At 56.0% G+C, this 15469-nt stretch overlaps 1 protein-coding gene across 1 annotated transcript in view; it reads right to left on the reverse strand.

Annotated features, from left to right (window-relative positions):
* Window positions 1-15469, reverse strand: part of LOC309410741 (uncharacterized protein) — a gene marked incomplete at its 5' end in the record, with an annotated part of 42805 nt that overhangs the window by 19150 nt on the left and 8186 nt on the right. Inside the window, 18 exon segments of the mRNA XM_082007187.1 lie at window positions 799-981; window positions 1420-1598; window positions 1926-2087; window positions 2394-2644; window positions 2776-3077; window positions 3670-3897; window positions 5187-5293; window positions 6025-6190; window positions 6593-6675; window positions 7392-7460; window positions 7655-8022; window positions 8825-9055; window positions 10351-10531; window positions 11027-11453; window positions 13487-13863; window positions 14225-14314; window positions 14477-14662; window positions 15297-15437. Of these exon segments, the coding sequence (XP_081863313.1) occupies window positions 799-981; window positions 1420-1598; window positions 1926-2087; window positions 2394-2644; window positions 2776-3077; window positions 3670-3897; window positions 5187-5293; window positions 6025-6190; window positions 6593-6675; window positions 7392-7460; window positions 7655-8022; window positions 8825-9055; window positions 10351-10531; window positions 11027-11453; window positions 13487-13863; window positions 14225-14314; window positions 14477-14662; window positions 15297-15437 (3731 nt within the window).

Below are 15469 nucleotides of genomic sequence, written 5' to 3' on the forward strand. Positions count from 1 at the left end.
ACTAGAGCTGCCTCACTCTTTGTCATTGATGTAGGTGAAACACTTGTCACTGAGAAAGTAAAACAAGCTTCCAGAAATCACAGAACGTTTCCAAAAGGTTCAGGTACTCTCAACCGCTTCCTGCCTGTTAGTTCTCTCTCTCCTTTTCCACACATTGGATACGAGACTTTCCAAAGTTCGTCTTTGGGCAAGACAGACTTTCTAAGTCCAGATTCATATTCCCACAATTGCTCTTGCCTTCAGCAGTGAGATGAAGGAAGAGCCTGCAATCTGTTTGGGGAGGAGATGTGTATGAATTTCCAGTCCAATAATCATAGGATCACAGGATGGTTCAGGCTGGCAGGGACCCCAGGAGGCCTCTAGCCCAATCTTCAACTCAAAGCACCTGGGGTCAGCTATGGGATCAGCCCAGGTTGCTCGAGGCTCTCTCCACTCGGGTCTCCCAAATTTCAAGGGATGGCATCTGGATGGCCTCCCTGAGCAACCTGTTCTGCTGCATGATCGCCTTCATGGTTCAAATTTTTTGTTCTCCTTGAATCCAGTCTGAGCCTCTCTTGTTTCAGCTTATGCCTGTCAGCAACTACTCTGGCCAGGTTTGGAATGACTTTTTTTAAAGGGTCATAAAGAAAGTACAAGGAGGCAGCTATGCTGTGTGTCAGTAGGTAGCCAGACCTGCCCACGCAGTCCCATCACCCTTCTGTGCTACAAACGAGGAGCATGCAAAATTCATTCTTTTACGGTGGGCCTCCTCAAGTCCAGCAATGCCCACCCCTGCCCAGAGAAAGCTTTAACGCTCACAGGAGCTCCTGGTCACAACGTGCTCTCTCCATCGCCTGTTGCTGCTCCACCTTTTCCCTCTGGGCTGAATCTCCCTTCAACTGCAGTTCAGAGTTACTTTGACGCAGACGCGAGGCTTCTTGCTCCGTTACTTCAAGCTGTTGCTGTAGCTCTTCCCTGGTTTGCTCAAGGTTTGCACAGTCACTGCAGAGACAAGGCTCACTTAGAAGAACACAGAGGCCTGAAGAGTCACAGGTCCCATTTTCATCATGCCAGGATGGAGTTGTGGGGAGCACAGTAAGGAAGAACTTGCTCTCCCCCTTGCCAGGTAACCGAGGAGGGAAGGAGAAAGGAAGGCAGGCTTTTGCCTTCATTCAGTGAGCAGCAGTGGCTAGGAAGGGCACCCAAAGAACACAATTCAGAGAAGCAGCATGTCGAGAGGGAGGCCTCTTGTAGTCCAACAACGCTCGGAATCTCCAAGACAGCCTTACGATGCACAGTAGAGCATGAAAAGCAGTGACAGGAGGATGACAAAGTGCCAAGCGTGGCAGGGCAGGCGAGTTCTTTGCCCATAAATCCTCCGGACTCCCAGCACTGGAAGCAGATTGCCTCTAGAGCGCAGGAGGAGGAGGAAACACTCACCTTTGGAGGGCTTCTACCAGAGCCTGGAGGTGCTGCCGGTGGCTGCTGAACGCCTTGCATTCCTCCTCCAGTTGCTCAAGCCTTTGCTGCAGCTTCCTGCACTTCTCTTCCTGCTGTCTGTGCTGCTGCTGCAGGAAATTGAGAGAGTCCTGCCTGGCAGAAAGCTCTTCTCTTACGGCCTGCAAGGAATGGGCAGGGAAAGAGCACAAAAAAGCCATAAGGAGCAGGGAAGATGGCTCCAGGTAGCTGGAGTGGAAGCAGCAAGCAGAGAGACAGCTCGCCTGAAGGCAAAAGCTGTCACGAGGGGGTGGAGATCAAGGAGAGAAAAGAAGTAGAACACAGAGCTGGCGAGACTGCCAAGGTAATACTCAAGGTAGCAATACTCAATAGCAAGAGTGGGCAGGCTAGAAAGGAACTGGCTCAACTGGCAAAGTAAATGGAAAGCTGTCAAGCTAAGCATGGCATTAGCAGCTGAGCCAGCAGGGAAGACAAGCAGAAATTCTCACCTGTGTTGCTCCTCGCCTCCTTGCCAGTGCTTCCTGAACCAATACAAAGGCACGCTCTGCATCAAGGGGGCTCAGACAAGAGAGGATGTTGCTAGGCTCTGCATGCTGGGAACTCTCAGGGCAGGTAATGCTGACCATACTGTCACTGTCATCTAACACCACCTGAAAGCCCGCATCAAGCCGTTACTCTTTGCTCATTCTATTGGGCTTCCTTTATCTATTTCTCCTTTTCCCCCCACTTCACCCTAGAGTCATTCAAAACTCAATTCTCTCATTTCTTCAGTCAACAAAGCAGTTTTGTCCCTGTGGCCACAAGTGCTCCGCGATTGTGGTCCCAACTCCTGAGCAACCTGATCCAGTTAAAGATGCCCCTGCTCACTGCCGGGGGGTTGGACTAGGTGATCTTTAAAGGCCCCTTCCAACCCAGACTATTCCATGGTTCTATGAGTCTCTGAACTCTGTACTCACCTCCATTATATCTTTTATCAGCTTCTGGAGGGAAAGATTCTCTTCTTTGACACTTCTAGTCAATGAAGCTTCATATTCTTTCTCTAATCGACTTCCTTCCTGGGAACAGAATAAGGCAAGGGTGGGCAGGGGAGAGCTGCTCCCCTCTGTAGCATTCCCATCCTCAGTAGCACTGCCATGCCGATAAGCCTCAGCCCTAGTGACTCCAGTATATTCCCTCCCACATCTATTCAATTTCTTCTTTGCAAAAACTAAGAGGAGAAAGACCAACAGCTAGTTTCTACAGACTGCTGTCAAGCTGTCCATTCCAAGGAACTCTCATCCCTAGAGACTGAAAGCCACAGGCACAATAGCACCGCTGCAACCCCCCTGAGGAAGACACCTGAACTGTCTCCAGCCCCCCTGCCACTGCCTGCACCTGGACTGACTCCACATGGGCCCAACGCACGAGGAATATTGGGCCATGTGCCTGACGTTCCCAGACAGTTAGCACCTTTGCCACTCTTTCTCTTGAGGAAGCTACACCTCTTTGTGCTGAGCCTGGAGAGCAAACGCTGTGCCACCTCCCAGATAAAGGGAGAACATACTAGAATCTCCACGGTGTCGTGAAGTGTCCTCATGGTCGTCTCCTTCTCCTCATTCTGTTTCTGAGACTGTACAAGCAAGGCCGAGAGCTCCATCACCCTGAGAACAGAAGGTCCACGTGCCATTCCAGAAGCATTGCACACCATCGCCTGTTAAAGAGCTCAGCAGCTCCCAGAAGCATAGCAGAGAAAGTTCAACCCAGAAAATACAGCAAGGGCAGCATTCATCTCTACAGGTTCATATGCTCAATGTTGCAAAACAGCACTTCTTGCCCCAAAGAGGCCTTCTGCACTCAGCCTTGCAAGGACTTGTCAGTACACAGGTGCTACACTGCTTATGATGGCCCTGGGCAAATGCCTCCCAACTCCCTTTAGCACAGCCCTGGCTAGCAAAAGGACTGTACGCGAGACAGAGCTCTCTTTATACTGGTCTCAACCGCTCACCAAGAACCACTTAACGGCAAAAGCACTGAAAGACGCAATCTCTTTTCCAGTCCGGGCTTACTCAGAAGAGCTGCTGTCACTCAGACCGTTTTTTCTGTCCTTTCTGCGGAAGGCAGTACTTTGACGAGGGACAGAAACAAGGCTGTGCAGAATGGCTGTGTTTTAAACGTGAGCACAGCCCAGCTAGGAATCCAAGTAGCAGCCACAAAAGATCACGCTGGCAACAGCCACATTTAAAACACCTTCACCTGTCTTGAAGCTCCTTCTTCTCCTGGTCCCCCTTGACTTGTAAGCTCATCACTTCCTGAGTCTCCTGGTTTATCTCCTGTCCCGCTTGCTGCTCTGCCCGATCCTTGAGGACAGCTCTACCCAGCGTGATGGGCTGCCGGAGCTGTACGACGGATTTTAGATGGGAGCAGTTTACAAGTATAGATCCAGAAACCCTCATTTGCTCTGCCTTCAGCTCAGACAAATCTCTGAAGAAGAATAAAGAAAGAGCTCATGTTCACGCCACCATCTTTAGCAGCCGACTCACCTCTGAAGCACGTAATTGTGCAACAGTAAAAGCTGGCAGGAAAGATGACATCTTCGTTGCGGACGAATCATTCATCTGACACTTTGGGACCAGGACACATCTTGACAGGTGAGCAACAAGTCTAGGGACGGTTGAGAAATGAGCCTGTTTTCTCCTCAGAGAGAGGAAGAAATGGAGGGCACAGCCAGAAGTCTTCATGAGCCTCTCATTACTCTTATTAACTGTTGCTCCTGCTCTCTCTTATTAATATCCTCTAGTTATCATCAACAGATGTAAGGCATTTTACCAAGGTCCCCAGCTTCTATACCTACCTAGGGGATCAGCCTTAAGCGGGCTATTATTATCAACCCTTGGACTGCTAAGAGGCTCACAACAATATCTACAGAATAAACATTCCAGCAAGGTGCTGTAAGAATAAGCTTAAAATGTTGTAACAAAAAAAGCACAAATATCACAAGAATTGAATAGTAAGTCAGGCACACTCCACACACTAAGGATGGCTTATCGCCAAAGAAGGTAAATGGCTGACAATAACCCAGAGTTGGAAATAAACTGCATGCTGACACCAGAAGAAGGTACTATTACGGCTACGCTACATTTGTTTGTGTAGAAGGCAACTGTGAGAAAGGAACTTCAGAGAGCCCAAATACAAGAAAACAATCACAAAAAGAGGTATTGGACTAAGCAAAATTAATTGGATAAATGCAGAAACAGGGTAGAGAAGATATTCTTTCTCTCAGCAATGCTGGTACAGAACTAAGCACATACAAAGCGACCAGAATAAATGTAAGCTGGAATTGAGAAGAAAAAAAAAAAATATATCCATGAATGATCTCTCCATCGGGAGCAGTGGGAAAAGAAACTCAGTGAGATTTAAGGCAGATTTTCATCATTCTATAGAAGGGACTGCTCTACGTGCGGCATGCATAGCGCTGGTGAGTCTCTTCCAATGTGTCCACACACGCCTGTGTCTCTGTGAATATGCCCAAACATCACCATAGTCAAGTCACCTGAATAAGGCCCCTGCATTGCCTATAGCCCGAGCCCCTCAGCGTTACCTGAAAACCAGCATCGAACAAAATGCTTCTGAAAATAGCCTAAAGCACGCTTAATGCTTTAGGAGAAATCTGAGCTTTAGCCACAACTAAAGTTAACATCGAGGCTCAAAAAGCAGGTGTGAAGGGAAGCTACAGCTCTTCTGCAAGAGCTCTAGCCTTAGCTTCTACTCACCGGTCAGTGGCAGTCTTCATTGCCAGGAAATGACGGCGGAAGGTTACCGCCTGGCGCCACAGGCCGAGGAGACGGTTATGTTCACCCCTTAAGTAGCTGTCATAAAGCTGAACGTGCAAAGACAAAAAGAAATGCCAAGTCAGCCTTCGCTGCCACTGCACAAGTCTCTCTACACAGGAGAGACTACAGCCACCATCCCCAGGTCTCCTTTAGCAACCACTGCAACAGGGGCATCAAGGGCTCAGGAGCCACCACAGAAGCATCCTCAGCAGACCTGCCACCTGACTGCCAAGAAGGGAACGTCCACGCTCCTCCTGCAGGAGTGGACGGCAGCAAAGCAAACTGATCATGATTCCTCCTCTCGCCTTGCCGAGGTGTCCAGCGGTCGTGGTGGAGGAAGACAAAAACAAGCCCCTCCGAGACCCGCGTCAGATTTCCTGCCAACAGGCTGTTACGGGAGGTAAGGGAGGCCTGCCTTGTTCTTCTGCTGGCTCCTCTGAACCTCAAAGCACACAGTCCTCTCTGGTCTCCACTGCTCTAGACAGACACCTCAGGACTATTAAAAAGACGAGCGGTCCTCTGTGACTGCCCTGCAGTGCCCAGCAACAGCAAGCATTTGCCTCCAAGACCGAGCAGTACGCTCACAGCAGGTGGGCATCTTCCATCACCACAATTTGCTGACACTCCTCCATCTCACACCCCTGGCTTCTGCTCGTCAACACCAACACAGCCTCAACAAAGCCACAACTTTCCCACAGCAAGGCCTCTAGGCCACAAATAAAATGCACTCGCATTCCACCCTGGCATCGCCCGTGACGCTCCCGTAGCCGCTCCTTACCTCACGTTCAGCGCGCCATTCACTCTCCCTCAATTCCAGCTCCTGCCGGGCCCTCATCCAATCCGCCGTCAGTTTTCCAACATTTTCTCTGAGGGCTGAATTAACCTCATTCGCTTTATCGAGGTGCTCCCGCAGGACAGTGTTCACTTTGGCCAGCTTCTTACACCTTTGAAAGGGAGAAACAGCAATGAGGCCTCTGAACAACTGCTATCCACAAGCAGCATCCCCGTCATTTCCCAGCTCCCTCCACACAGACTTTGTTGTCAAACCGAGAGGCAGTAGAAGTGCTTTCTAGCATTAACTGAGAGCTCTCTGTGAGGGCAAACTCATTTGCTTAGGCTGGAAAGGGTCCTTTGGAGGTCGCCCGGAATAGCCCCCCACCCAAAACAGAGCTGTTCAGCACACACCCCTAGGACTGCCCCACGGAAAACAGACTGTGGACCTTTCTGCTTTCAAAGCAGCTTGCCCAGCCGCTTCCCCTGGGGTGACCAGGTAGCACTGACAGGTTTCCCCTCACTTCCACGAGCATCCAGTGTATCAAGTATGAGGGAACGCTCCTTCCTGGTACCTTTGCTGCTCCTCTTCCCACTGAAGCAGTGCTTTCTTCAGGGGGTGCTCTTCGGCGGCTTCCCACCTGCCTGCAAGGGAGCCCTGAAGGAGAAAGGACATGTTTAGTCAAATTCTCCTGTTCCCTTCGCTCCCGTCAGCACCCATCGCTTTCCCCTCCCTTTGCTGGCTATCATCTCAGGAGCTCGGGGCTCCTTCCCGGCGTAACGGTGTTGTGACTACGGACAGGAAGGGAGGGGAAGGGCGTTACTAGCTAACGGCAGCAGCTCTCCTCAGTCTCCCACTGTTGCACTCTCACAGCGAGGTATCCTCAGCTCATGACCGCGAGCACTCACTTTGACCCGAACCCCAGGAACGCTCTCCCACTCTCCTGCCCTTCGTTCCCTGGGTTCACTTTAGCCGTGAAGCAGAAAGAAAAGCGCAGAGCCGGCTCTGCATGTGGAACGCCAGCATTCTCGCCTTCCAACATGCCATGTTTCAAGCGGCTCTTTTTCAGAGACAGCCATGTAGCGTACCAGGCAGCACAGCCCTTTCCCGAGACCTAGGACAAACGCTGCTCCAGCAGCAAAGCCCTCTTGCACGCAGCTAAAAGCCTTCCTGACAGGCTTTTCTGGATGGGCATTTCTGCGCCTACCGGCTGCTCTATGAGCGGCAACCGGACAAACCACCGACGGGCAACCGTACAGGGCTTCCTTCCAGCCTCAGGTGGCAGAACCTCGTTTTCCTCTGCCCCGGCTTCCCGGGGAGCTTTGTGCTGTCTGCGTCAACGAATGCTACGCAGGCGACCTCTCGTCCGCAACCTGCACACTCACCCCTGCTGCTCCCGCTCGCCGCTCCAGCTCTCGACACCGAGCCCGGTACTGCAGGACCTGGATGGGCACACGCAGTGGCCATGAGCAGCTGCAGCCTGTGAGGGGCTCGGCTCCTCCCGCCCCGGCTTTTCTCCCGGTCCCGACAGCCCCAGCACCGGGCCCTGCCCGGCGCTGCCCACACGGGCAACAGGGAGCCGTGGCGGCCCGGGGCAGCTCCCGACACGGGCCGGGCAGGCGCCCGCGTTCCTCACCTTCGCCTGTAGCAGCCGCACCAGCACCGCTTGGCGCTGCCGCGCCTCCTGCGAGCTCTGCAGTCGGCGCCGCAGGGAGGCCTGGCTCCGCGCCGCCATGGCCCCGCTCGCCCGCCGGGCCCGCCGCCCGCGGGGCTCTGCCGCCTGACGGGCCCCGCGGCGGGGGCCGCTCCGCGGCCGGCTCCGGCGGACGGAGCTCAGGCGGCTCCGGGCCGCGGGCTGGCGCCTGCCGGGCCGGGCGGAGCGGCTCACCCTGCCCGCCGGGCGCGACCGGGAGCCGGGCCAGGGGCCGGGAGCGCCGGGCTCGCTCGGGGCCGCTCTGTGGCAGCGCTTCCCTTCTCGCTCCTCGCTGACGGTGCCGCGCCGGGCTGCGGGGCTGCCGCGGGGGAGAGGCCGCCCAGGCAGCGGTTTGCTCCGGCGCGTTCTGCGCGGAGACCGTTAACGGCCGCGCAAAGCGCTGCGGGCAGCACGCGCTCCGGGGAGCGTCCGCGAGAGCAGGAGCGGCGGGATGCAGCCCCTGGCACCGGGGCGGCGATGGGGCGTGTGGGCACCCTGGGGCGGGGGGGCTGGCACCGCGGCGGCACGGGGAAGCTCCCTCGGCCAGGGCAGCCCGCGGAGCAGCGGCAGCTTTCGGCTGAAAGCTCAAGCTTCAGCCCTTGGCTGCGCTGGAGCAGGAGGCCCCGTCTGGTGCGAAACCCAGAGCTCCGCGGGTGGCGTCGCTGGCGCTTCGTCTCCCCGGTTGCAGCACGAACGGGACGGGCTGCAAGCAGAAAAGAGAAAACACGCTGTGGCAGACAGAACTGCAAACCCACTGCCAGGACAGCCTGCTCTGTGACTGAAGCTCGCTGTCAGCAGCTCGTGAAGAAAGACAACAAACACACACGGCAAGCGGGGCTCAGTCCCCTTTGCCCAGACCAGGCTGTTACGTGGATTCCCTTATCCGCCACTCAAGCCCTGAGGCTGCAGAGCTTACACTTAAGTAACGCTTAATTCCTGCGCTTGCGAGCTAATCAAGAAAAAGGGCTAGTTCCCTGGCCAGGGTGCTCCTCCTCCCTGCTCTGGCACGCTGCGGGCGTCCCCCGCATCTCTCTGGGAAGCGCCACAGCCTCAGCAGTCCGGCTGCTGTTGGATCCGCTCCCAAGGCGTTTGGGACCGGCTGATGTTTTGTACCTTCCAGCTTGGCAGTCTGGTCTCCACCATCGCCCAAAGTCAGCAGAGTCGGACAGAAGATCACACCAGTGATGTCCAGCAGTTCAATTTCTGTTGCGATGCTGACAACCCGGCCAGTGTCGTCTTTGACAGCGATAGTCCCGTGGTTCTGGTACGCAACAGCTTGGTCGTAGCTGCTGATTAAGGAGTCCAGCTCTTCCAGTTGAGAGCACACTGTGCCCCACAATGTTCCTAAGGGTACGGACCAAGTTGTAGGCAAGAATTGCACCAGCATTGGTGTGAGGTTTGCTTTACAGTTTCTCTAACACCGTCCACAAGTTTCTGGCACTGTAACATTTCAGAGAGGGACAAGGACTGGTTTAGTCTTCACATCGGTGCTGTGCTTGATCATCAGTCGTCTCAATTGTCTGTGAAGGATTCTGATGATGTTTCCCATGAAGATGTGCGAATATATATTCCCACAGATATATGTATGACCTTCTTGGCCAAAGAAGCCATGATTGCGGCTGCCAGAAGGAGCAAGTGGTGGGTTCCTGGCAGATTAATTAACTTGGTGCTCTGTAGGCAGCCGTAATCAAAGTAAAGGCAGTTAGAGAATGTTGGTGTCCTATGGGATCCTGATTGGTTTGAGTCACCTCATCTGGGTCCAAGCCTCACCGGCTTACCTAAAACACCAGATGCAGCACTGACCAAGCCTGTGACAGGAAATAGATCTTAGATGATTAAGATTTATGTGCAGGTTACACTGCCCTATCGACACAACTACCTGGGCAATATTGGAAATGTGGAGAAAGGGCATTCAAGCATTTGCCCGCGGCCCGGGGTGCGAAGTGTATTCCAGCTGCAGGAAAAGCACCCACAGCGGTTAGAACCAGTATCTCTCCCGCCTCTGTAGCTCACAACTACCAGTACATATAAGAAAAAGCACTACACCCCTCTGATGGAGTGCAGCACTGAGTTCCACCCGCCTGTAAGAGCTCTTATGCCATGGTTAGGGCTTCTTGAACCACAAAGAGCTCTTGCAAATAGCTAACTACATTACTCATAACTAAGTAACTAAAGCAGAGCTGTGTGATCGATACTGTTGTCATTACAAATCCAAAGTAGAGCACCATACAGCTCCCATGAAGAGAATTAACTCTATGCCAGCCAAACCCAGCACACACCGGCACCATTATAACTAAAGGCCCATACACCCGTTCAGTTGCAGACACAGGCGTAAAATATATATAAACACAGACACAATTAGCGTCACAGACACCACACCCCGCAAAATTATTCATGCAAGAAAAGTCGCACAAACCAGTACGCATACGACTGCAGATACCATTACAGATAAAGACACGATTACACGTGCAGTTGCAGATACAAGCACACTTTCCGTTACACCTACAACTCCAGCCCCCGCTTGCGATACCGTTACTGATGGAGGCGCCGGTAAACAGGTGTGGTCCGAATGCGACTGAAGATGCACATACAGGTGCCCGTACAGATGCAGACACAGGCACAACGAGGCACGCAGGTACCCACAGAGATACCACTGCAGACGCGGATACTGGAACCATTAGAGAGGCCGTTGCAGATGAAGGTGCCAGTGTAGATGCCCGGGCAGACGCAGACACCCCTGCCGAAACACATGCAGTTCCTGATGCGATTGCAGGTGGAGGTGCCACTGGAGATGCAGGTGCCCCTCCAGATCATAGACTCCTAGACTCATAGAATGGTTTGGGCTGGAAGGGACCTTTGGAGGCCATCTAGTCCAACCCCCCTGCCATGAGCAGGGACACCTTCAACTAGATCAGGTTGCTCAGAGCCCCGTCCAACCTGACCTGGGATGTTTCCAGGGATGGGAACATCTACCACCTCTCCGGGCAAGCTGGGCCAGTGCTTCACCAGCCTCACTGTCAAAAATGTCTTCCTTCGATCGAGGCGAGATCTTCCCCTCTTTCCGTTTAAAACCGTTACCCCTTGTCCTACCGCTGCAGGCCCTGCTAAAAGGTCTGTCCCCAGCTTTCTCAGAAGCCCCCTTTAAGCCCTGGCAGGCTGCAATAAGGTCTCCCCGGAGCCTTCTCTGCTCCAGCCCGAAGCACCCCAGCTCGCTCAGCCTGTCCTCACAGCAGAGCTGTGCCACCCCTCTGAGCACGTTTGTGGCCTCCTCTGGCCCCGCTCCAACAGGCCCGTGTCTTTCCTGTGCTGAGATACCCTGCATGTGCTGCTGCAGATGGAGACAAAACGGGACATGCAGAGGCCCTTGCAGATAGAGACAGCGTTGCTGATGCAGATACCGTTGCAGAGGAAGGTATCTTTGCAGAGGCCGTTGCAGACGCAGATGAAATTCAGGATGGAAATGCGGATGGAGATACCTCTGCAGATGCCGACAGCATGGCAGATGCCGACAGCATGGCAGAGGGAGACGCCGCTGCAGATGCCCAGACCATTGCAGATGCCCATACAGGTGCAGATACCATCGCAGGTGCAGAGGCCATTCCAGATGGAGATACTGCTGCAGATGCACAGACCATTGGAGATGGCGTTGCAGATGCAGATGCAGTAGAAGAAGAACATTTGCTGGGGGGAGACACCACTGAAGACAGCTTTGCAGACGCCCTTGCAGATGCAGATGACACCACTGCAGATGCACATACAACCACAGGTGCCCTTGCAGATGCATGTACAATTGCAGACACAAATAGAGATGCAGATGCCAGTGTGGCTGCAGACACCGTTCCAGGTGCCATTTGCGGATGCAAATACTGTCCCAGATGGCACCAGCCCGCACCCAGGGCCTCCTCTGTGCCAGCTGGTCCAGCCTGACGTTTGCTGGCAGACGACAAATCTCCCACCAGCCACCCCACCTCCCCCCGCACACTCTGGGGAAGATGCAGGCACTCGCCCCCGCACCAGTAGCCGGCACCGGGCACATGGGCTGCCACCCAGGGTCCAGCTCCAGCCGCCAGTGCTGAGCGCGTCACGGACAACGGGCTTTGGGGGCAAGCGGGGCAGGCCAGGCTCTGCTTCCTGCCAAGGGTTTGACTTGTCTCCGCGGGGGGCCGAAGGCCTCCCTTCCCCAGGGGATGCTGCACCTCGCAGGGTCAAGGGCCCAGCCTGCGGCACTGCAGCGTAGCGAGTTCCCGGTAGAGAGGGGGCTGCTCCCCCCGCTCCCTTGGGGTGAGCCCTGGCACCGCCTGCCTGAACCTGCTCACGTGCACGATTCTGGGCCTCCGCAATATACCCGTCCCCGGGCTCCGGACAGACGAGACCCAAACGCCGTGTGGCAGAGCCGTCCCCGGAGCGGCGAGAAGTATTCGTGCAGAGCCGCTTGGGGAGCTCGGTCGGAGGAGAAAGGGCCCTGGAAAAAGGCTCTCGAGGCAAAGACCAACATTACCCTTCACACAATGTGAAAAGCAGGCTTCCGAGAACGGGACCCGTCCCTCCACCAGCCCGGCAGCAAAGCTTGCTAAACGAGGCAAAAATGCTGGCTACTTCTCGCCTCCCTGGTTAAGATTCCCTGTCAAATTGGGCCTTAGCGTGAGAGAGGCTGTCGGGGGGAAGAGGATGAGACAGGTTATAGCAGGGAAAACGCCCAGGCCCAGTATGGCCTGGCTTGAACGAAGGTAGGCACAAGCAAGCACTTGCGAGTGAACACTTTATTGCGAGCACAAGGGTGTAAAGCCTGTCCTTGGTGCCTGGTGGAGCTGCCCAGGGGCTCTGCACCTCTCTTGCCACACGCCTCCTCAGGACGTCGTCCACAAGCCTCCCAACTAACGCCCTCGCTTCTCATACGGGCTGCTGGGGCTCGCCTCGGACAAGTGCATGACGCACACCGATCTGCGCCGTGCTCCTGTCTGGGCAGGCGGCTTCGGACCTGCTGGGGGGACGGGCTGTCTGGAAACGCGTGCGCCCGTGGCGGGGAGGGCGTTCTCAGCGGGACAGCTCTCCTTTCCATCTCGTGGTCTTGGCGGTTCTGCTACACGGCTTCCAAAATGAACTTTGGGGGTCCGTGCAGTTTGGATGCCCTCCCTGGCAGCCGTGCGGCTCAGTCGCAAGTCATCGGCAGCGGTTGTGTTTGCCAGTGGTTGCGACACAGGCAGCTTTGCTCCCTTGCTTGCTGCCAGGCTCCGCTGTTCAGACGCTCTGGGCAATCCTCGTCCTTCTTCCCCACCCTGCCTTGAGAAAGGTGTCTGGGGTGGCTGCGGCTGCCTATTGGAGACATTTCCCCTGGGAAGCTCCAGGATTTTGGAATCGCTGCAGCAAGAGTGTTGTTTAAACGGGGAAGCCACAAAGGATTCCATGGTGCAGCAAACACCGTCAACAACTTCTCTGGTGAGCCTGGCAAGGGAAGCCTCTGAAAATGCTCCGTCGGAAGCTGCCATTTCCGCCTGCCCCGATTTCTCTTCCTCCCATTTGCCCACTCGGCTGGCTCCTTCAGCAACAGGCTGCTCCTTCCGCCTGGCTGCCGGCCCTGGCTCGGACGCTTTGGGTGTGCTGGACGCCAAACGGTTGCCCAAGCTCTCCAACACGCTCGCTGCAAGCTCTTTGGCCAGCAGGGCAACCTCCTGACAGCAACCTGGAGGAGAAGTCTCCGACGGCTCTGCTCTTCCGGCGCTGCCGCTCATTGTTCCTCTGATCGCCAGGGCAGCCCTCCTTAAAACCCAGGCACACTGATCCCAAGGAGCCTTCACCCTCTCAAACACCTCCTCCACCACAGTCTCAGCCACCTCTCCAAGCTTCTGGGCTCCTGCTGCAGGTTGCTGTGCAGAGGCAGCTCGGAACCCGCTGGCTGCATCGCTACTGACCCCCCGGGGCAGCTTGGCACCTTCCTGTCCCAGCTCAGCTTGGGAGCAGGTTTGGCCCTCGTCGCAGGCTGCTTTCACTCTTCTGCATCGCCCCGATTTCAGGGAGTCCTTTCTGCTCTTGGGCGGAGGTGAGCAAGATGGCTTCCGAGGGCGCAGCAGCCACTCTGCCAGGCAAGATGTGTTGCTCGCTACCAGCGGCTTGGGGACGTCCTTTAATTTGGGCAGCTCTTCCCGAAGCCTTTCCTGAAAGGAGACAGCAGGTTGTGGCTCGCTGTTGCCTGGACAAGCGCTCACGCCCCTGCGCGCTGAGGCTTCACGCGGGCCCGGGCCAGCGCTCTGCTTCAGCCACGCGTCGCGGGCAGACGAGAAGGGCTTCCCTCCGGCCTCCCCGTGCTTCACGTGACCGTCCTGCCCGTGCCCGCCCCAGCACCCTGCGCTAGCTCGGCTCCGAGCCGGCTGGTCCTGGCCCCGCCACAACGCCCGGCCCAGCAGCACAGCCCTCGCCTCTTCTGCGCCGACCGCCTCCCCGAGATGCGGCAAGTAAAGCCCCAGCCCTCGGCAGCGCGCCGCCGGCCGCTGCCCGCCAACACTGAGCTTTGCCTACCTCTTCTCGCCTCGACCTTCTCTCTGCCTCCAGCTTGAGCCTGGCCAGGTACTCCCTGTACTCATTGAACTCCTTCAGAGTGCAAACCACCTGCGGAGAGACGAGGGCAGAAATGCCCCGAGTGCTGTCAAGCCAGCTACGCAGACTGCCTTCCCCGAAACGGCCCGAACCCAGCGGTTCGGAGGGCAGCTGCTCCCCTGCACACCCGCCCTCTGCGCTCGGGGAACCCCGCTCGGAGGGAAGCCTTTTTACCAGTCCGACGACGTCCAAACCTACTTTGCCGTCGGCGGTGACGTAACCCCCTCTCTTCAGCCTCCGGATGTTGACTTTGCGCTTGTGGTACACCCGCAGGTGCGGGTCATGCAGGCTGTTGTACTCTGTGCGCGTTAGGCGACAGTAGGGATCTCCCAGGTCAAAGTAGCACGAGGGCCGGTGAAGCTGTAAGAGGGATGTTCCGGACTAGGAACGGGGCAGCAGAGCGCAGCAGAGACGAACGCACCCCCGAGCTCCTCCCTCGCGCAGGGCGGCATTTCCAAACCTCCGAGGTACAGGCTAATCCCGGGCTTACTTCCCACCCAGAGGAAAGGTCTATCTACTTCCGAGACTCTCCAACGGAGAAGCGGCCCTGTGCCCCCATCCTCCGTCTGGGGGCTGTCTACTGTTGCTGTAGCAATACAAGGAGCTGCGTACTGCGGGCGTGAGAGGGCTGTGCCCGGCGCTGCAGCTGGAAGGAGCTAAGCTGAAGCAGTGCCTACAGCCGGGTCTTTTCCTCGGGCAATTCAGTCCGATTGCAAAATGGGAGGTGCCACAAGCCGCCCTTGTGGAAAGGGAAAGGTAGTGGGAAGAGCTGACTCCAACACTCTTCTCCATCCACCTCTGGCCAGCCTGGAACTACGGGCAAGTCCTCCTTCCTCTCGGCACCACGGAGCCAGGCGCTTCCCTCGGCTCCCCAGCCCTGTCCGACGCAAGGGCTGCAGCTGCCGCTGTACGGCAGGTGGCCACGAGGGCTTCTCTGCGTGACGGGGACCCCGCCAAAGAGCAGAGCTTTTCTACCCCTTTCTACTGCCTTTACCTTTTCCCCCAGCTTTGCCCTGCAGAAGACAGGCTTGCAGCCGGGCGGCATCGGGACCTTGAACCCGAGGGGGAGGTCCAGCAGCCTAGGGTCCATCAGCCCAGCAGCTCCTTCTCCCGGGTCCCGTCTTCTGTGCCCGCACTAGGAAGACAGAGACAATCAGGCGCTAGCTC

The sequence above is a fragment of the Phaethon aethereus genome (assembly GCF_964289735.1).
Source record: "Phaethon aethereus genome assembly, chromosome: 16".
Lineage (NCBI taxonomy): Eukaryota > Metazoa > Chordata > Aves > Phaethontiformes > Phaethontidae > Phaethon > Phaethon aethereus.